General features: G+C 30.9%; 1 protein-coding gene across 1 annotated transcript in view; it reads left to right on the top strand.

The window, feature by feature from the left end:
• LOC139486663 (protocadherin Fat 4-like) overlaps positions 1–18,238 on the top strand; it is a 30,766-nt gene extending 12,528 nt beyond the window's left edge. The window contains exons 5-19 of the mRNA XM_071271589.1: positions 674–822; positions 2,637–2,822; positions 3,307–3,428; positions 4,239–4,407; positions 5,074–5,207; positions 5,716–5,893; positions 6,375–6,533; positions 6,920–7,060; positions 7,610–7,732; positions 8,994–9,182; positions 10,112–10,305; positions 11,156–11,525; positions 13,593–13,947; positions 16,026–16,066; positions 18,118–18,238. Coding sequence (XP_071127690.1) covers positions 674–822; positions 2,637–2,822; positions 3,307–3,428; positions 4,239–4,407; positions 5,074–5,207; positions 5,716–5,893; positions 6,375–6,533; positions 6,920–7,060; positions 7,610–7,732; positions 8,994–9,182; positions 10,112–10,305; positions 11,156–11,525; positions 13,593–13,947; positions 16,026–16,066; positions 18,118–18,197 — 2,590 coding nt within the window. The 3' untranslated portion in view covers positions 18,198–18,238. The remainder of the gene's footprint in view (positions 1–673; positions 823–2,636; positions 2,823–3,306; positions 3,429–4,238; positions 4,408–5,073; positions 5,208–5,715; positions 5,894–6,374; positions 6,534–6,919; positions 7,061–7,609; positions 7,733–8,993; positions 9,183–10,111; positions 10,306–11,155; positions 11,526–13,592; positions 13,948–16,025; positions 16,067–18,117) is intronic.
• The last annotated feature ends 5,744 nt before the right edge of the window (positions 18,239–23,982 follow it).

Here is a 23,982-nt window from a genome sequence, read left to right as displayed (position 1 = left end):
TTGATCATTGAGAAGCTTAATATTCCTTTTACAACATTACGTAATTAAAACGTTTAGCTGACTTTACAGAGTTACCACCTTAAGAGAGTGGTGAAATATACCAAAGTGACATGCAAACTCATAAGTCGAAAATAAAATCAATATACTTATACTGTTTTATTTAATTTCACATGTTTCATCTTGAAAATACAAAAAAAATAAATATAAAATCAAAAATGAAAAGTAAAAAAGTGATGATCGATTTGATAAGACATGTGGTACAAAAAAATAGATATAAAACGCAAATTTATGTTTAAATCGGAAGTCTGTTAGACTGTTTATACTTGCATTTATTCCATAGAATTAGCATAGAGAACTAATTGGTAACTTTTAGTAAATACCAAAAATTATGAAATTGAGTTCATTACATATTAACGTACATCAACATCAAAAAGTTGATTTGAAAAGAAATCAATTAAGGAATTTTTCTCATATTAAAGAAAAATAAACGGACTAAATAAAAGTATCGGTCATTTACAAAACATACTTTTATGACTTTATCCTATTTATTTCAGAAACATACGAAAATCAGATTTCTTGTGTGTTTTTTTTAAGATATAGACATATTTACTATATAGATTCAATAAAGATTTAAAGAAACATATTTTTATTTCTTTAATTTGTTATTTGTTAGTTATGAATATGATGGGTTTATTATCACATACGATGATGGAGATGACTACAGAACAGCTAAATTTGATACGGACGAAACAACGTTTGACTGGGGTGCAGCAACTAGTGGCGACAACAGAGACCATGCAATTCACGCAAGAGTAACTCCAAGTACACTTAATTTATAAAGTCACTGTAGATAAGGCCTTGCGGTCATAAAACTTTCGAGCACGATTTTTGTAAACAAGACTCAAGAATCAACCAATCAAAATACTGGATTTTGTGTTTCGAACACGTACTTTGTACTCGGAGTACTGAGTAAAGTTTCATGACCGAGAGCCAAGGATTTATTAAAGTTGTTAGAATTGAACCCTTATCCTCAGCACAATTGTATTTCTTCAAAAAGTCAATGTTGGGGTTGTTCGATATCAGTTTTTCATTGCTTTTATTGGGTAAAAATTCAAATATAACGTCAACTGTTTTTTCTTCTGATGTCACCGTTGAGATACACACACGAATATACTTTGTAGAAATAATATGAGAAGATGAATACCGTAACTCACTAGATACAATGGTGGAATTCATACAAAGCATAATAGATAGATTAGATGATAATTGTGTACATTACTTCATCTCATCACCTAAACATATCATGAAACAAATAAGCCGATGGGATAACTTTTAAAAATAAGATATTCGTACCTTTACAAATATGACAAATATGTGAAAGGTTTAATTTTTACGCTGTTAGTTTGAGTAAAAATTTCCGGTAAAATGTTTAGTCCACAAGCTTATCAGTTCAATTCTACAGAATCAAAGTACATTTGTAGACGATATTATAAGTTTGGTTTTTTTTTTTAATTTTAAACAACAGTTATTTTACGGTGGCATAACAACAAATGATCTAAATTCTATAACAGTGAGTATCGAGAATATCGTGACATATCCATAATTTAACACAAATACGGATGAAATTCGCTTCATAAATTTAACAATAAGGTTAGTTTCAAATATCTACTATAAACCACATTGTTTTGAAAAGCCTGTTTTATTGTTATCCGGGTATAATTAAAAATACCACAAACCAAAAATATTTTTTAGTAATAAATGTTTCTGTATACACAATTGTATGCCTAAGATAGACATTATGAATTAAGTTATACCTGTATATTTCTACCATGATTCAGATGTGCATTTTCAGAAATGATTAAGGACAGTCAACAAAAAACGTATACGTGAATATTTATTTTCAAACAAGGTTATAGGATTTTCATCTTGATGTTAGAATTTTCACAAATGTATACATTAGAATTTCCGGAAATATTCTTATGTACCACGTCGGAGATCCTCTATTATTGAAAACATTATAAATCAAAGCTAAATTTACCTATTCACACAATTTGCAGGTGTTGCACTAACATCAGGAACACATGAGATCACCAACGGTTAAAGAAGTGTCATGTAGCCTGTTGTTAGTATTGTTGTCGTTTTCTGCAATTGTACTGGTGGTCTCCCTTTGACTTATAATTTGATTATCCTTCTGATATCTTCATGATCAGCCTCTCATTAACCAATAACATTTCCAACATTTTTTAAGACATCCGAGCTCTTAACGAACTAATGGTTTAGACACTGCACCTATTCTTTAAACAGTATTATCATTGTATACTCAATATAAAAAAAAAAGATGTGGTATCATTGCCAATAAGGCAACTCTTCACCACCGACTAAATTACACGGATGTTATACAATTAAATGTCACTGCACGGCCTTCATCAATGAACAAAGCCCAAACCGCATAGTCAGCTATAAAAGTAATTGAAGCGACAAATGAAAAACAATTCAAACGAAAAAAATTAACGGCCTAATTTATGTACAAAAAATTGAACAAAAACAAGTATTTGACACAGCAACATACGACAACTACTTAATTACAGTTTTATTTATTTTGTGTATTGCTCTTTAATTGGGTAATCTTTTCTTAGGTCAAATACCAACTTTCACAAACCTAGATGATACTGTTGCAATAAGTAACAATGCAGTAGCCGGAACTGTTCTGTTTACTGTCGCTGCGATTGACAGTGATATTGAAGATGCTGGACTTTTGACTATAGCACATTCAGCAAGCTCTGGATCTGCTGCAGCTTTCTTTGAACTTGACCTTAATACTTGTAAGACTTTAATATCATTATTAAATCTATTATTGAGCATTCTGTCAGTGCATGCATTTCATTTTAAATATGTGTTTTCAAAGGAAAACTGTTAGTTCAGAAGCTAACTTATATGTGTCGGTCATTTTATGTAAATTGACTGATCATAAAATGTTATTTCCGTTTTTATACCCAAATTCATAGATGGTCAAAACCAGTTTTAACAAACTAAAACAGAAATATAACAGCTAGGAATTGGCTAAGTATATCAAAGAAAAAACACCATTATCTAGGCAAACTGATAAACAACAAAAGACATCACTTTGAAAAACGATCAGAAAACCCGACGAGATTTTCAATCTTAATTAGGCTTAAAGTATATAGAATAGCTATAATTATGTATAAAAGTCGTTGATATATCGCAATTCGATTGTCTGAACATCAGGGAAAATTATACTTCTTTCAATCTTAAGTACATATTGTTTCTTCTTTTTATGACAAACAGTGGAAGTTAAAATTAAGTCTGGTGTGTCTCTTTCACCTGGAGATCACTCGATGACCTTTACTGTAACTGACCCATGTGCACGATGGTCGTCAGGCATTCTGACGATACGGGTTGAGAATGATGTAAGTATAATCGAATAATTTACTGCATTTAAAACAGAACAATCTAGCACGTGATTTTTTAAATACCTAGATTTGATTGCGCACCAAGACATTGATTCTGTTAAGCATGGTAAATCTTAGAGCATCAATACCTAGTTTTCTGAAGTGGTTAAGCCATTTGACAGCTTTTACTATTTTCCTGTCCTGGGACGTTCGTCCAAAATACATAGAAGTACTTATTTATCGAAAAAACTTTAAATAAAACTAAGTGGATTAAATAACAAAACTTTGAAGAACAGCTTCTATTTTTGCGACATAGAAATAATATTGGTGGATCAACAAACCATAAAACGGGAACGTACCATAAAGGACATAAACCAACGATGTCCTGAAGGGAAATGGCAGGTTAAAAAGAATTTTTTTCCCTTGTAAAATATCTGCTATCCAGATTTCTTATAATATACATTTATTGTTAATAAACTACATGTCCTGAATCAGGACGATGTATTGTCAGTTTTTTTATATATCGTTCGATTTCGACTTCAATATTTTTTGTTTTTTTAACAAACTCACATTACACAAAATCTTTATTCCTCCAAAATGGAAACATAAAAGTTCCCAAAGAGACATTCTAGGGAATGCATAGACATAACACTAAAACGCATACCGTAGAAACTGGGAGGATAGATTTAACAGATTCACATTAAGGCATGCAATATGAATAGATTTTGGGATTATAAATGTATAGAGAGCGGACGAGAGAGGAGGTTGTACCATTCAAAAAATTGCTATAATCTCATCACCTTGAATAAGTAACATTTGATGTTGCAGCCACCAGTTATTACAAGTTTGGCTACCAGTAGTTCAACCACTATATCAGAGGACTTATCAGCAGAGACCTTACTTCATACTCTTGATGTCACGGACACACAGCCGACAACCTGTAAACCGTTGTTTACCGGAGTTCCATTTGTAATCAAACGTATTTCCGGCAGTACAAGTAAGTTGTATCACCATAATGTTCCTTGAAGACCTGACACGACCATTATTTAACATCATGACAGTATTAAACTTTACGTATGTTTCTCTTTTCTTTTTTTTTTTGCATTTGTCATCCTGAAAACCTTGTATTAAAGATAAGTACTATCTATATGAGTTCATATTGTCTCCCCGTTATGTACGTGTGTGTCTAGCTTATATATATATGCGAGTGTCTTTAATATGGATTTTATTCTGTTTTATCTTCCCTTGTAATGGTACAAGAATATGAAATTGCCATGATTCAGGACGATGTATTGCTTGGTAAACTCAATAGACATACACGTATAATATCATTTGTTAAACAAAGTTTGTTGTTTGGGTTTGTTTTGGTTTTCTTTTTGCGTTGCAATCATGTTGTAGCATTGACGTTTAACCTTCATTTCTGTTCATTTATATGTTCTGCCAAGTTGTCAATGCTTTTTTTTCACAAATCTGAGCTTCATACTCCTGAATCAAGATCATATTTGGCAACACCATCTCATTCAAATATTCATTAATGTTCATGTTTGCTTTTACCATTTTGTTTAGTTTTCCTATTGTTTTGATATTGGCTTTGACAAAATTATGTTTGTAACACTTGAATTTTTAGATTCCTTGTGTTTTTACTGCTTTATATGTACTTCAGAATTTGGAATATTCCTCTCGACCGGTGCATCATTAGATTACGACGCACAAAATGCATATGTGTTAGACTTATCTTGCACTGATACGTATGATGACACAGCGGGTGTGTATACGGTCTATCTTATTAGAAATGAGGTGAGTATAAAAAAGAAGATGTGGTGTTACTGTCAATGACACAACTCTTCTCAAGAGACCGAATGACACATATATTTACAACTCTATGTCACCGTACGGCCTTAAGTGTTTCTTGTTATATCAATTTGTACATATAAATATTTTTTGTCCATGCAAAGATAATTTATTTTTAAATATCTACAAATTTTAGAGAAAATTAATGTGAACAAGCTATCTACATATTATGCCAAACGAGTCCTCTGTTGATTATCTGCTTTATTTCAAAACCTTTAAAAATAGACCTGACCTGAGTTGTCAGATCCATAAACAAAGTCTTGAGATGTTTATCCGATTGCTCGTGTAAAGAGATGCGACACTCTAAGCATTTTAAGAGAATCATTTCAAAAACCTTTTTGAGAAAGAAAATATTTTCGTCTGTCCAACATGTCCAACATATTGTCCTGATAAAGCATGAATTATTTGCCAGTGGACTTATAGCATAGCATAAATCATATTTTTATACTTTCAGCCTCCTTCAATAAACGGACTTCCCAGAGCTACCGATATACAAGAAGACGTTGTCGTAGAGACAACACTTTACACATTTTCTGTGACTGACCCAGAAAACACTGCAGTAACGTGTTCTGTAACAGCAATTACTCCCAATACAAATATTATATTCATGAAGCCATCCAACAACTTTAATCGTAAGTAACATTTTTATGGATTAAACGGTTTATGTGAAAACTAAGATCGATATTAAAAAGCTTATTTCCTTTTCTAGAAGGATATTTTGTTCTCTTCCAAACGGTAATCCTTGTATTTATATAAAAAAAAAAAGAAGAAAAAAAAGATTCCATTTCTTACTAACCGATTTTTTACAATTTTCATTCCATTACGCATGTATCTTATCCTTACGTTCGTTTTTTTACATATAATGTAAATTATTGTGCCGCTTGTACGTTTTTCTCTAAAATATGTACACATAACGTGTACAGCAAAGTAAAATATAAATGATTGTTTTTCTTGACATAAGTTAATTACTAAAATTGAGAATGGAAATGGGGAATATGTCAAATAGCCAACAACCCGACCAAAGAGTAGATAACAGTTTTGTACAAAAGGCGGATGTATGTGCAATAGATATAGGAAAATATGATATGTATGTGCAAAACCTTCTTCTTGCAGAATTTAATATAATTTTGCAATCAAACCCCAGTCTTCAATATGATCTGGTAAGAACTTACAGAATTGATATCCAGTGTAGTGACGGTCGACGCCCCGATTCCAGTGTCTTCTTCATGAACGTTTTACGTAACAAGCCACCTGTATTTTTAAACCTTCAAAGTAAGTTTTTAAGCATATATTTGAGTCAAGTGATTAAATAGTAAAATGCTTTGAAACTTTGTAACTAATAATAAAAACAATCTTGGACTGCCATCGAAACTGTGTATTACATTACTTTATTGGGAACAATAGTACAGAGTTTAAATATTTTAGTGTGCTGATTTTTTAAAGTTTTTGATACGATAGTTCATGTAAATTACACTGATGCAAATAAAGGTTAAGTTGCTAGATTTAAATAGCGAATGAGAGAGGTTTGAGTAACAGAGACACATACTTGTATCCACTGCAAAGCCGATAGTTAATGTAAAGTGCTTAACCTTTAAAAACTAGATTTTAATTTGTAAATTAACTTTAATGAAATCTAATTGACTTTGTTTATTTTTTAGATATAACATCAGTGTCGAGTATTGCAACTTATATTGGACAAATTGTCTTCGACGTTGATATATCTGACCCAGAAAATGACCAGGTGGAGTTCTCAATGTTTTGTGTACCTTCAACCAACTGTCCATTTGAAATATATCACTGTAAGATTATTTTTTTAATGTAAAAAATGACTAGACCATTTTCATTTACCGACTTTTGACTCTTGGTTCTGCAAGTATTCGACAGGTTACCTATTCTATGGTAGGACATCCTGGTACTCGGTCAATTACAAGCAGCCAACAAAATAAATTAAATATATATTAGGTGCAATTGGGGGGGGGGGGGGTCACTATTTTCCGATGATTTAGTAATGTATAGAAATCATTTAAACAGTTAGCTTTCCCTAAAAATTGTACCTATTCAACTCTTAAATTTACTTATTAACATTGTTCTTGATTGACTCAGTACCAGGATGTCCTACCACAGAGAAGGTAACCTGTCGAAAAATATTAACGTTAAAGTCGGTAATATGAAAATGGGTTATTGTCTATTTGTATTTTTTTATAAACAAGAATATACAAGGAACATAATTTTTAATTATAAGAAAAAACTGTTAAAATAGTATTTCTTTCATATTGATATTATCGCAAAATTTGCAAAATAGTAAAATTTAACTGATTAGGTTTTTTTATTCTTTCAATATTTTATAGCTGGAGAAATAGTGCTCAAGCGGTCTATTGAAGGTGAATTTATACCAGCTTATGACGTTTATGTTTATGTAACCGATGGAAGGTCGACAACGGGACCTAGATCATTGACAGTTCATGTGCTAGGTAAAATTCTTTTTTGATTACTTAACGCCATTGTTGAAATAACGATATAAAGAAATATCCGTGAAGGAGCCAGAATATATAGATTGTTTTAAGTACTAAGCTTTTAATACGACACCTCTAACTGGACGTCTTTGTTGAGATATACCATCGCGTAAACTTTTGTAAACTGTTTGTGTCGATATTCTGGAAGAACAATGGGTATGATTGCCAATGAAAAATCTATCGACCAGGCACCAAAGTCAGTAGCGTAAGCAACTATATAGATAGTATATAATAGTAAGGTATAAATGGTATGTTATGACCAAAAGTTAAACAATTCAATAAAAGCAAAAGTAGTATACCGGTGTTCAAAAATAGAAATACAACTGACAAATTTGTACGAAAAACAAAAAAGTAAAAACAAATATAACAAGCAGCAACCAACGACAGCCACTAAATGACTGTCTCCTGACTTGGACAGGTATACTAGTATACTTAATTTGGCCAATTTTAACATAATGTGATGGCTAAACATTGCCCCATCTGTGGATATTGGTGATATAGCATAACATAAGCACACACGTTAAAAAAAGTTAAAAGGATCTGACAGTTATGATCGACAAGAATCACAAACAATCAACTTACAAGATGACAAAAACACAAAAGAAACAATATGCGGGTCGGAAATACTCTAAGCTGATAAATAAATAATTTTTTTCGAGAAAACTATATCAATCAGTAGCTATGCAAACGATATCATAAACAACTTGATGGTAGCATGATCGTTTACAAAGCCAAACATATATCGACTAGATGTAAAACCATAAGCGTGCAGAGCTGTATGGCGAAATCAAAAGCTCAAACACATCAAACGAATGGATAATAACTGTCATATTACAGACTTGGAACAGATATTTTCTTATGTAGAAAACGATGGATTAAACCTGGTTTATAGCTAGCTAAACCTCTCATTTGTACGACAGTCGCATAAGATTCGATTATATTGACAACGATGTTTGATTATGTAATTACATATCCAAGACAATGCAAGAGTGTGGTTTATATTAAAGAAAAATACAGGTGTTGTAACAAACAAAGAAAAATATTCCTGGACACAAAGCATTCATGATAAATTTTAACATATCCAACATTTTACTAGAATACACCAATCTAAAATAGAAAGGATTGGACTATTCTAAGTTATACGTTTTAGCGAGATATGTCTTATATATAGCTTGAAATTACATTTGGTGTCTTTATATTCCTTATTGACCTATTTCAGATATAAACTACGTCCCTGTTATAAAGAATCTACCACTACCGTCAGCCTTAGTGGTGTCCGAAAATTCCGCTCTAGGTTTGAGTATTTTTCAAGTATTAATGCAAGACAATGATGGTGCAGATACACACAAATACACAATGACGTCATTCCCCTCAGATGGGGTGTTGTATTTCGATATCAATCCTTCAAGTAAGTTACTACAATAATGTGTTGTGTTATTTGAGTTAAGGAGAAACAATGTAACACTTTAGAATTATTTACATACCTGGATAATGCATCACTATACTAGCTGACAAATTGAGTGAACTCTTAAAACTGGTGCATAAAGAGATGTGTATGGTATTTTGTCGGAAACTGAACCTTAATTAATAATAAACGAAGTTTGAGTTATAATCTTTGTTTGGCAGATAATGACTAAGCCGACATGTTAATCGTTAAACTCATCACGCAGTTGCAACTATATCATTATTCGAAACCCCTATTATGATATTTTAAATTTATTATATTATAATATTCTTTATGAGGGGACGGAAGTCAATTAAGTGGTGACAATTCAAGTTAACAAAATAAATGAGTTATTCGCATGAACTTACAAAAGCGAGATAGTATGAGTCGAAAATGTAAGCGTCTCTTGCTATGTCTTATGAAATAAAAAGAGCGACCAGTACAAACGATTTCGTGAATAACTTACAGATATTTAAAGTCAAAACGTTGCTACCTGTAATTGTACAGAAACCGGCTACTATATCTTACAACTTACAGTAGATTTTACCCTTAATTACTGTTTACTATCTAATAAAAAAATCGTAATATCATATGTAAACCAGCAAATAATGTAAACTTTCAAAACAAACCAACAGTGAAATCAATATACTAGTTATAATACGCAGGTATATTTTGATTATAATTCATAATGCAAAGTATAACCTTTTCCTAAACAAATGAAACCGAAAATCGAAAACCACTTGCCTGGTTGAAATATTGCTACATCATTTGATAAATAAAGCCAACAGTAGTATACCACAATTCAAAACAAAGTAATGTACTTCAAAAACAAATATGAATTATTCATTATGTCTATTTTTTTTGATAAACTTACTCTTTTTGAAAAATTATAGATGGCCTTTTCAGTACATCTTCATCAACAAATATTAATTTCGAGGGCGTATCATCAACTTCCTTCACTTTTACGATAACAGTTACTGACACAAAAGATTCGGCATCTCAGAATCTATCTATAAGTATAGTCAATCAAAACGAGGCTCCGGTGTTTACAAAGAAGGCATATGCCCTAAGTGTTGATGAAGGTGTGGTATGTATTAAACTTTAGATGCTTTCTTTCTATTAGACAAAAGAAACCATAATCTAAAATATACAACAAATGAAGTTGAAAACTACATGGATTTTTTGTAAGCAAAATTATTTATTATTTCAAGCAATGGCTATTGCATTTTGCGATTGATGTTGACAACTGCAAAAGTATTGACAATTTGTTAAATTTATCTGTTATTTTGTTAAATAATTCACAATGTCCATGAATAAATGAATATTTGTGAAATCTTCACATTACTGGCGTCAATTTGAACTTAATGAATTAAATTGGGAATTTTGATTACTATGACAAAGAATAAAATAACATAACATAATGCAAAATATCGAAACATGTTCTTAGTTATAGCTACGAACATATGTAATTTAAACGGATATATTCCATTGCAAATTTATTTTAAACTGTCTGATATTCAAGTTACACTCCAAAAAACATCAAAAAGGATATATGACGTTATATTATTATGTGCAACAGACTCGAACAAAGATTCACGAAACTTTTCGTATAACACAATAGGAGTGTTGACCAGAAGAACAACTCTTGATAGTTGGATATCACTTGATTTCAAATCTCATAAATTAATTAAAATGGTAATAAAAAAAACTCGCCACAGGCTTGTTTATTATAATATTGAAATCAAATAACTGGAGTTGATATGTAGCGGTATCCAATTCTAATTCGTTATGAAACCTATAAATATCTGAGAATAACATTATTCAGCTGCTTCAATTTGCTTTCCAATCACATGGATCACTAGTATCTAAAGGGAGAGTGCATATTCAGTATATCAAGCACGACTAATATCTTCATAACATGTCAAACATTTTTTAAGGCTGGTACAACTTTAGCTGACCCTAGTTACCTCTTTCAAGATGAGGATAATGGTGACACTCATAAGTTTTCAATGACCTGTGCATCGAATGTTGGATATTTTTCGATAGCTCCAACAACAGGATTCATAAGCCTTACTACTAACATTGATGTTGATGCTGCTGGTTCTGCCACATCCTTTATTTGTACCGTGACTGTGTCAGATGGTTCTTTTACAGACAGTGCATCTTTAACCATAACCGTTAATAATATAAATGACAACACTCCAAGGTTTTCCAATAATCTGTTTACCTATTACTTAGATATCAACTATCCTCTTAACTCTGTCTTTGGTTCCACGATTGCAACTGATGCCGATACTGGACCCTTTGGTAAGTGATTTAAACAATCCTTGTTATCTTCTTTTTGTATTGATAAATAAAAAGAATGAAAACTCTAAAGATACCAGTACTTCGATGAAAAATGCCAGTTGTATTAAGACTTTGGTTTTTTTTTCGAAAATTATACATTTACAAATAAATAACGTTTAAGGAGGCTCGCGGGTATAAAAAAAATTCAGCAAAAAATTAAACATTTGTTTTTTCATTACAAACACTTTTAGTCATTACTTTATAATATGGTACAAAAATCACCCAGACAAATCGATATGGTTTGGCCACAGATGACTTTAAAAATGTTTATATCATTGAAAAAGCTCCAAATTATCTCCCTTTGGTGCAAAAAAAAGTCTTTTTGTGACGTTTAAATTGAATATCTTTTTTAACTCATCGATGACCTATATTTTTTATTATTGTTTTCAAATTAGCTGTACATAAACTAAATAATTGTAAAATTTAAGCGATTTCTGTAATTTGTCTCTTTTTTATTTCGATATTACACCTATTAGTTCAACAGAAAAAAAGAACATTAACAAAAATGTATGCTTCTTACGGAGGCAGATTGTGAGCTTAAATGAACGGTGACCCCATATTTTTATTTTATATTTTAATTAGGTATAAGATAAAGTTTAATCATAGAAAAAAATAGCAAAATCCTATATTAGAAAAAAAGTTGATTTAGACCCGTGAGCCCCCTTAACATTTGACCAAATAAGGCATCTTGTATCCAAATGTATTTGACCAGGTCTCAAGTGACATCTTTGACAGTTGTTGAATTTTTCAATTATTATTATTATTACATTCAAACCTTTGAGACTAGAAAATCAATTATTCAATACATATTTTAAAACAATAATCTGATTAACTTTAACATCTGACATATGCTATTTTATAGTTTTCAGTTTTAAAATTCAAACAAAGAAACCTTCCATAAATGATTGTATATACATTATATAACTTAAAATAAAAACATATACCAGTAACTGTAAAAGTCTACAAATTCGAATGTTCACATGACATGAGCGAAACGATGATTGCTGCAAATGTTTATTTATCGAGGACACCCGAGAAGTTCTCGGATTTTGCCGACATTTTTATTGCTCAGTCGTCTATTAAGTGATTTTGAGCTTTTGTTTGTCTCTTCATTCCACGTGTTCTCCTAGATTGTTACCTAAGAATTAAGACTTATCACTGAGTTTGTATTTTGATACGCAATCAAACAGGTGCCACCAGTGATAATGAATATGCTTTTCTTTCCAGAGCTCCTGTAATAATCCAAGTATTTCATTTCGCACAGTCTATTGTTATATGTTAGGTTTTGTAGACTTATGGGCATACGATACAGTTACAGGGGTGGCAATGACGTCGCTAACGTGTATTGTTATTTTTGCGACGTCAAACTATGACTTATCGGGAAAAGATGCAGTCTTCGACTGATTTTTATCATTCAGACTTGTTTAACTTGAAAACGATTTCATGGACCCCTCTTTTTTTAAATGCCATTTGGTTTGTTTACATGAGACGATTATGCGTGTCAATTTTCATGTAAACGTCAATTGAGTAATTGTTTTTAAATTTGATAAATATACAGCAAATTTTTTTTTTTTCTACATTCATGAATATTTGATAAATATGAGTTATTTAAAAATACAAATGCACAAATTTAAAGGACATCTAATAACAACAGAATTTACAAATAATTAAACAAAAAACAGCTTGTGTTTCAATTCTGAAACAAAAAGGTTATGTAGATCTGTCGAAAGGAAAAAATCACGTCCAGAAATCCGAATTTTGAGCAAATATAAAAAAAAAATTTGACCTCATTTTACTCAAAAGGTAGCACAAGAAGGTGTATTTTTTATTACATATTTGATCAAATCAGACAAAAAATAGCTAATATGCAAATTGTCAGCAAAATTTTGATATGGGATCAAAACTGTATCGTATGCCCTTAAAAAGTCTTGTTTTACTATGTCAGTGCAAGTATTTTTTTCGCTAATGAGTTTTAAATCCTTTTTACTCTTTTTACGATGAATTCATATTTACTGGTGCATTTTCCAGGAAATTTCATTTATAGCATTGACCAAACGGCCTTAGGGACAGAAACATTTGGAATTCAAGCAAATGGAGATTTATACTTGAAGAATTCGTTAACAAGTTATGGTTATGGTTCGAGTATTAGCTTTACTGTTCAGGCTACAGATACTGGCAGTCTTCAAGGTACAGCAACAGTTTTCATCGTTATACCGCAAACTACTACAACTACCACAACTACAACGGAACGATCTATTACATTTTGGGAATACCCTGCTAACCCAGCATGGGTTATTATTGCTGGTCTTCTTGGACTTATAATTATGGTTTTGCCTTGCTACATGTGTTACAAAAACGGATTTTCTTGTACATGGAGAGGGCGGTAAGTCAACTATTATTCTAGACAAAACGTGTCAAACACCTTTATTATTTTGCTATGTGAAATTAATTAAAGCTTATGCACCATATGCAATCGGTATTTGATAAAATATTTTAATGCTTTTACATGTTTTGTGTAAAGGAGTAGGTCCAGTAAGATCCCTTTTTGGCCCCAAAATATAGCAGTTTTACAAAATTGTTAAAATGTAAATTTTAGTTATTTATTGGAAAGTAATATGCTTCTGCTAAATAAATATGGACTGTTTATGACAATACAATCCACATATCGGGTACTAGCATCATTAAGTCATGCTAAATACTGAAATCCTCACCATTTTAGCATTTTAGCTAAATTTTAGACGTTTTCCGTCTTAAATGAAAGTGGCCGCATTTGTGTTCATTCTTAATATTGAAAAGTAAGTTGTATTTAATGATAATACATAATAAATATAAAGGTTGAGAATGAACACGGATGCGGCCATTTTCATTTTAAACAAAAACCATATGAAAAGTGACATTTTTTGGCATATTTGAAAGATTTTTCATATTAAAGCTTGAATCGGAGCGTTTTTAATGACTAAATCAGTTTAAATATTTCACATAAACTAACTGAATCAACTGAAATAGACACTTAAGGGTTTAAAAAGTGTCCAAAATCTTTCGTCAGATGAACCTGAAATTTGAGGCCAAAATCGGCCCTTATCGGATCTACTCCTTTCATTTATCTTCACCCCTTTTCAAAGCAAATTTTTGTACGATATCCATTTCATGCCAACAACCTTCCTGTACAATTAGTTACATAGTGTGTTAATGACCTAATACGATATAAACGGGGTCAGTAAATTCGCTCTCACCCCATATGGAATTTACTGACCCCGTATATATCGTATTAGGTCACTAGTACACCATGTGACGAATTTATCTTACCGACTTTTTCTATTTGTTGAATTTATTCTAGAGTTGTCTCATTTGCAATCATACCACATCTTCATATTCTATATATTAAAGTGTTTAAGTATTAAATTTTAAGAACCTACTTCCATTGGTCTGCACAACAAAACTGGTCTGCACAACAAAACTTATGTCAACTATAACAATTTAATATCAACAACCTTGATATAACAACATTAAACAGAATTTTCAATTTATTTAAATAATCAAATAGTGCGCCAAATTCGTAACTCTACTACTAACCGTGTATTGAAATAAGCCCTACCTCCCTACTATTCTAAAATGGAATATACACGGTCTCCACGCGAACGCTATTAACCAATAATATTCCTAGAAATGTATAGTATATCTAAGACAAATAATAAATGTCCGAAAACATCCTTTTTCGTATTCTTTTTACACATGATACAGTTTCCTAAATTACCAACATTGACAAAAAAAATGTGATTGACATTTATAATGAAGGTGTGCATATTTTGGGCAGCTGAATTCCAATGTCACATTTTATAGATGACTGTTAGTTTTAGGCGGAACTATAAACAATTGACATACAAGTAGAAGATTTGTACAGTTATAACACCAATATAAACTATCATTTCTTTTTATTACAAATATCTTTACCAAGTTACGATACAAACGTAGTTTCGTTTATTTATAAATTCAGTCGTTTGGGTTTGTTACGTTTTATGTATTTCCCTTTGGTCTCGATAAGTTTGTAAATACATGTGTTTTAACGCATCCGGCCTTTCGATGATTTACAGCTCTTACGAGTATTTTACGTTTTTAACTGAATGTATGTTTTGGAAAAAAACAACTTTTAACATGATTTACAATAGCTGCCTCTTACTTAAATTCAGCCTCTATAAAAGATAAACTCAACATTGATTTCAATCAGAATATTTAGTACGACATATCTTATTTGACTGCAAGAAAAATTAAATTAAAGAATTAAAATGAATTAATTATTTATTGTTAAGTCTTTAATAAGGGTTCCTTATCAAAATGACCGTTTCAAATCAAAGTTTGTTTACAAGTGATGACAAGAAGACGGAAAAAAATTACTATTTATTTTAGGCCCCGAAGATGATAATTTATAATTTCAATTCTTTAATACCAATGCACTTTTTATAGACCTGGTGACTACCACGAAAAGCTTCAAGAACCAGCTGAAAGTGAGTAGAAACTTTTTTTATATCTCAGAGGTTGGGAGAATATCATCGGATTGTTTACACATATTCAATGCTATTGCTAACCTGTAATTATTATGTAAATTTCTCATGGTGTTTATTATATACAAAACCTGTTTAACCTGCAAACAATTATATGAAAATGATATTCTGTGAATAATTGATAAGGTATATCGTAAACCGGTAGTCCGAATACCGGCAAATGACAAGAATACTCATTTACTCATTCTAGTCACTTTCAAACTAAAAAAAACTAACATTTATATATATATATAAATAAACTATACTGGAACAACAACTGACTCTCGCACACTCTACATGTATCTCAAAAAATATATCATAATATGAGTGTAGAAATGAGAAGATGTGATATAAGTGCCATTGAGATAACTCTCCATCTAAGTCTCTATTTGTAAAAATAAAAAAACATTATAGGTCAAAGTACGGTCTTTTCTCTATTTTATTTAACAAGGATCCTTGGCTTACACCAAACAGCAAGCTATAATGAGCCTAAAAATTACTAGATAAGTGTAAACACAGTCAAACGGGTACACCAACGGTCTAATTTTTTAAAAAGAAAAGCGAGAAACAGTTATGAACCACATCAACAAACGACAACTACTGAACATCAGATTCCTAACATTGACTTAACTCAATCAAAATACATATTATAATATGACGTGCTTCTTTCGCTTTGTAAACAACACTGTGTGAAAAATCTCGATATATCTATACTTAGCACAGACTCAGAGATATCCATAATAATGGATGTTACAACATACCTCCCACGTAAATCCACATGTATTTGAACCTACTTTGCAAACGCTTTGCCAATTTTATTGTATTAGAAATTGTAATAAAACAAAAGAAAAAAGAACTTTTATTTTATGCATATAAAAAGAATTAATATATTGCAACTAGTTTTGTTTATTTCCTAAATATAGTAACACAGCTATATTTTGTGCCATGTCAATTACATCACTTTCTCTACAATCAGGGGTTCATTAAAGGATGAAAATAAGCTTGATATTTATGTTACGATTTTAAAAGCTATCAATATACTAATTTAAGTTGCAGTATAAAAACAATATTATTTCAATGTCACAAAAATACAAACTTTTTTGTAACCATCGAAGTTCGTATAATACTGTATTTGAATGGAATTCTGAGGTAGGTTTTGTTTTGTTTTGTTTTGTTTTCTATTGCATTTAATTTCAGCGAGTCAACATGACAGCTCCTTCGATACGAAATGTCAATTTTGGATTTGACGGTAGTTTACGAGAAAACATGTAAATCTTAAATCGGAAATATTGGGTTTGAGAATTAAACATATTTTTTTCTAGCGGTTATTGACGAAATAATCAATGCAAGCTAAAGATTTATGAGAATATTTATCTAACAAGGAGTAAAAAAAGAACAGCTACACACACGGCATACCCACCCTAGCTTCAGTATTTGAATGAACTTATTTGTCCTATTAGAATCGAAATAATTCATGGAATTATTTCTTAATTAACACTAGTGAACAGTCACTGAATGTCCATCTTATACTTGAAGATTGAATATCGGCAATAACACGAATATTTATTTACTCAGTCTAGTCAATTATAAACGAAATATAAACTAACATTTATCAGTAAACTATTCTTGTACAAAGACTGTCTCCAGCACTACCTATCACTGAAAATACATGATACATATTTGAATTTACATTCTTTAATGCTTAATAGGTTTAATGATATATTGTACATCATCTAAATAATATAAGTAAAATAATCTAAAGTGCTAACAAAATAAAAGAGGAATAGAACTAGTAATACAAACTTTTACCGTACCATTCACCACACAGTCTTTCGTAAATTTATATCCATGAATGTAAGGAGAGCTAACCTCGGTACGAGATTTTTTCTGGAAACGCTCTTAAACATAGTAAAAGTATGTTACTTTGATAATCAAAATGTTACTGCTGAAACTAACTATGATTATTTCAAAATTAACTGTCCGTTATCTCGTTTTTATGTTAATTTATGTTTCAGTAAACCAGCAAAACGAAGGACAACCAAGTGGTTCTTCTAATCCGAGTTGGAAACCATTGAAATGGTATGAGCGGCAATAAATATAATGCTTACAGGAACTTCTATTAGATGAACCAGTTAGATATAACAATTGTAATACGTTACTTTGTTAGTTGTTCATTGTTTATCATGAACAAATCTCTGAAAATGTTTTTATCATCATGTGTACGAATTTTCTGTCTCCTTATTTCTTTGTTAATAACTGTTTATAGTGTTATAAGTTATTTGAACTATTTAGGTGTTTCTTCAGCCAGAAAAGTATTGCAGTAGTTTTCTCTTCATAGTTTTAATTTATTTGACTTCTATACAGATTTGCATCAAATGCCTCTGTTCAATCATATAAGTCTGAGAATGAGTGTCTTCAAATATAATCATGCATATGATAAATAATATATTGTAAAATAAGTTAAACAGTTGACGTCATTTCAAAGTGCTTTATATCTACAGCAGTAATTAACATCTGTCCAATTGAGGAATTCAAAGTACAAAAATAGACTTTTTGGGTATCTCTGCTTTATATATATGTAAGCCATTTTGTAAAACAAATTGCTTCATATAACACACTTCGCTTTAGATTTATACTTGTTCTTTAGTAAGAACTATTTTCCCTGATGACTCTAGTTGGGTTGATCAATCAATGATATTTCGGTAGTTTTACTGTAGCTTCTAGTTATAAAAATACAAACGTTCCATGTTTGTATCTGCAAAATAAAATTGTTTTCTCTGAACCAATGGTTTTGATGTCCAAAATATTTTGTTTTGCTTTTTTTTCGTATCCTTGAATGATTAAGTGTATGCAAATATCACCTGCAAATCAAAAAGCAATATGTTTTTTTAAATGATTTATTCATTACATATAATGATTTTGCAATTCAGTCAAGGTGAAATATTTTATAAAAATGCAGTATGTGTAATTGCTTGTTATTTATATAGTTACAGATTTAAACAATCACACGTATGTAGCAACTTAGCTATATATTCGCTTGTGCAGAATAATAGTTTTTGAAAAATACTGATCTCCAAGGTAAATCAATAAAGGGACGTGTATTAAAACTGGCAAAATCAAACGTTATTAACCAAGGGAATGATTGGATTTCTGTTATATTGACAAATTGTGTTGAACAACTGCAATAGGCATAAGAGATCAATATGACAATAGTAAGGCTATCAAAATATGTTCAAACATCAATAAAAAAAAAACATAACTTACTAAAACATTCAAACGAACATGCAAATATTTCTAACAAAGAAATCAACACAAAGGTTACATAGAATGAAACTCATAACAGTGTAGCTACGTTCATCCATTGACTAGGGCAGATTATGTGAACGTTTTTCTGTTATGCCCACTGCTCACGACTTACTTATTATATACATTTAAACTGTGAGGTCACCAAAGATTCTCAACGCCTAAAATAGAATAATTCGAAATTCTAATCACGACTTACCTTATATATTTGCGTTTCCTTCTTCAACAAATCAATATCCTTTCTTTTCCGCATACTAGCGTCAAATCAATTCAATATTTTTAAAAACACACCAGCAAATACATAATTCGTTCATGAATTAATTTGAATAAACCAAATTATAATTAAGGCAAATTCAAAATTAATAAGTAAATATTATGGAACTTCTCGATGCATTGAAGACCTGTTAGTGACCTTCTGTTGGTGTCTGTTCTATGGTCGGGTTGTTGTCTCTTTTACACATTCCCTATTTCCTTTCTCAATTTTATACACGGAATTTTATTTTTGAGTACCAAATATTGTATAGTGTTTGAAATTTTTGACAAAACACACAATTTAACTTTTATCAATCATAATGAATTTATAATTACATGTAGTCGTAATTTAAAATTTATCAGCTCTTCCACGAAAACCGTAATAACATATTTATTATTTGGTTAATGTGACAAAACAAAAATAAATCGTATATAAAAAGAAAATGAATAAGAACAGTCACGATGCATTTTGTCAATAATGATGAGCGTTCTGATCTAATGCATATTTCATATTTCGCATTTTTTTAGTTATTTTTTTATTCATTGAACTATATAACGTTCGTGTTATAATTTTTTTAACATCACTTTTTTTTTACAAAAATAATCAAATTACGTTTACTTTAACAATTCTTTATTATGTTTATATGATCTGAGAAGTATTCTATTTTAAAACTCTATACCATTAAATAGCTGTAACGTTATCTTATTCTCAATAAAATTATGAAAACTGTTTAGAATAAAATAAAGTACTTATACCCAAGATTTAAAGAAAATAGTTATTACTAGTGACAAATGAAATACTCATGAAATAGAATTTTAGTGAGAAGTGCACATTAATATTAAATGCAATCACAAATGTTTACAAATTGTTTTTGTTGGGTAAAAATTCATGGTGGGAATTGTTAGGGTATTCAATTGCACATGTCATTTTGATTTGTACCAGCGCAACCAAGTGTACATCTGTTGTTATTTATGTATCATTGTCGATTTGTTTATTTTCTTTGGTTATATCTTCTGACATCCGACTCGGGCTTCTCCTGGACATAATTTTAATGTACGTATTGTTATACATTTACTTGTCTGCATTGGCTAGAGGTATAGGGGGAGAGTTGAGATATAATAAACATGTTTAACCCCGCCGCATTTTTGCGCCTGTCCCAAGTCAGGAGCCTCTTGCCTTTGCTAGTCTTGTAATATGTTGATTTTAGTTTATTGTGTACAATTTGGAGTTTAGTATGGCGTTCATTATCACTGAACTAGTATTTATATTTGTTTAGGGGCCAGCTGAAAGACGCTTTTGGGTGCGGGAATTTCTCGATGCATTTAAGACCTGTTGGTGACCTTCTGCTGTTGTATGCTCTATGGTCAGGTTGTTGTCTCCTTGACACATTCCCCATTTCCATAGTGAATGTTATCTGTTACTTTTAAATATGTGTGTAACAGTTTGGTAGTTTTATGAGTTTTTATAAGTTACTAGTTATTTACTGTAGTATAACAATAACTTCCGCTTAAATATTTTTAGCTACAACCTACATAGAAGGGTGTGAAAAAGAAAATTAAAAAGTCTTTTTTTATCTAAAAATCAATTCGTCTCTGGATGTATGTGTGATCAGATTTGAAAATGTTCAGGCGAGAAATGCACAAATAAATTTATCATTAACTGATATACTTGACATTATTATCCTTATTTTATTTTGATGTCTTCAGATTAGCATAATGATAGTTCGTTTTGCATATATAACTAAATTATAACATGTTGATAAATAACAATTCAGAGCTCAAGGTACGATAGATATTTAATGATCTAGAGTTAAAAGAGGGAAATACATTTCTTACTTTTAAAATTCAATGTTAAGTTATTAAAATCAACATATCGAATGAATTCAGATAAAAACGAAAATAAAAACTAGACCAATGTACAAACTAACTTAATTCTTATCTAACTATAAAACGGTGTAATAATTCTAAAAAAAAAAAGGCCATCAAAGGGAAATTATATATGAAAAATTATTATGCAAAGATTTTTTGTCTTCTAAATAGTTTCTTTGGTTTTCAACAAAGCATTTTTTTTAATTTGAAATCAACATTTGAGCTCAGTATCTGACTAATGGATTTTAAATTGAACCATGATTTCCGCCTTTCACAAAAGCTGTATATTTGAATTTGACATGTTTAATGAGGGACATCATATATATTAACATCGAGGATCGTTAAGTTTTATATAAAGGATCATACTACCTTTTTCATTCTTCTTGAGAATCTTTTATGACCAAGGTATTCTATCAATAGTCAATGAAGTCCTGATTGCGACAGAAAATTTTAGGATGATATAACTGGAACAGTAACACAGCACAGGAACATATATTAAATGCTGTTGAATTGTATCTACATAGCAAAAATTAAAATCACAAAAATACTATACTCCGAGGAAAATTCAAAAAGGAAATTCACTAATCAAACGGCAAAATCAAAAGCTAAAACGCATGAAACGAATGAATAGCAATTGTCACATTCCTGAATTGGTCCACGGATTTTCTAATGAAAAAACAATAGTTGATTTACGCTGGGTTTAAAGCTAACTAAACCTCTCATTTGAATTACAGTCGCAGCAAATTTCATCATATTGACAACGATGTATGAACAAAACAAAAAGACATAATACTAAGAGTTCAAAATGTCAAAAAGGGGTATAGCAGTCAACATTGTGTTATTATCTTAATCACTATAAAAAACAAACAAATATGTAACAAAAAAGCACAATATGGCATATAGACCTTGTACATTAGCAATTTAACTTATGTTGCAAATAATGATGCCATCTTTTTATGAGTTTTGTTAAACATGTTTCAGCTTTTTAGGTGTAACTAAAATTTTAAAATTGAGAATGGAAATGGGAAATGTGTTAAAGGGACGACCCGAACAAAGAGCAGATAACAGCCGGCGGCCACCAATGGGTCGTTTACATCCCGCACCTGGAGACAGGATTCAGTTGGCCCATAAACAAAAAAAAATATTTGTTCAATGACAATGGACGTCATACTAAACGGCAAAACATATAAATGAACTAAAATTAAAAATCATATGAGACTAAAAAAGCTCAGAGGCTCCTGATTTGAGAATAGTGCAAAAATGCCGCGGGGTTAAACATGTTTTGTTAGTTATCAACCCTCCGCTCATACCTCTAACTGAGGAAGAAAAACAAACACGCAGCAATACGCAGAGTAAACATCAGTTAAGAGTTCGATGTCATAAGAAGAAACTAATCAAAATGACAATGATACACGAACTAACAAAGGACCACTTGCAGTTACAGAATGATAATCTGTAATTGATAACTAAAGATAAAAATTAAATTAGTATATTTGCACTTAATATTTGATCCAAATGAAAACTAGGAAACCAAAATATGTTCATGTTTGGTCTTTTTCGACCAACAGTTAAAGCCTTGCTAAAGTGAGACGTCCATTCAGCTGTTGGGGATGAAATAATTTACAGCCACGCTCGGTTAAAATGCGGTTGTTCAACTTAATGACTGGTGTCGATAGATTTCGATGTTAAGAAAAGGTTACAAAACACTGTAGAAAAATAAGACTACAACACGAACCAACCAAACTCCAGGGTTAAATGTAGTTTGGAAGGTTCTATGTATTGTTGTTATTGCGAGTAAAACTCAGTTAAATTCAGTGATGACTCTTTTGAAGAAGTTAAGACTTTGAGATTATGTTCCCTTGGCTTATTACCTCTATGGTAGGCTGCAACCGTCAATCACAGACATCATAATATAGAAGGCAAGATCATGAATACAACATATGGAAATACATGTATGCTCATTATGCAGATGCAAACAGAATTTTGGCACATTAAAATGAACTCTTTACTATGAAAAAGTTGAAACCTTCTCTTTTGTCATAAAGGTTACTTATACCGACCCTTATTGTCATGTCAATGAACAGGTGTATGTAAAGTTTTAAAGCAGACTGAGCTGTATCTGTGATGTCCTATATTTCACTTGGTAGATGATTTCAACGTAGTCACTAAATTTTTTAGCTGTTATAATCATCATAGTTACCAGAATTGAAATATGAATGAGTTCATTCAAATAGCGAACCATGAAGTTAATTGAGAATCTTTTTTTTCCTTGGGACCTTCTGTGTTCAGTATGCCTTGATGAATGAAGAAATAAATAAGCAAAAAGAACAGCAAAAGAGATAAAGATGGCCAATTAGACAACTTTCCGCTGAAAATAAATGTTTAATTGTACATTTGACAATACGACATCTATATATATGCCAAGGGACCAACATGGGAACAATTACAGATCAAAA

The sequence above is a fragment of the Mytilus edulis genome, chromosome 1 (genome assembly GCF_963676685.1).
Source record: "Mytilus edulis chromosome 1, xbMytEdul2.2, whole genome shotgun sequence".
Classification (NCBI taxonomy): domain Eukaryota; kingdom Metazoa; phylum Mollusca; class Bivalvia; order Mytilida; family Mytilidae; genus Mytilus; species Mytilus edulis.
The sequence above is the reverse complement of the archived record's forward strand: the minus strand, read 5'-3'. Positions and strand labels throughout refer to the sequence as shown.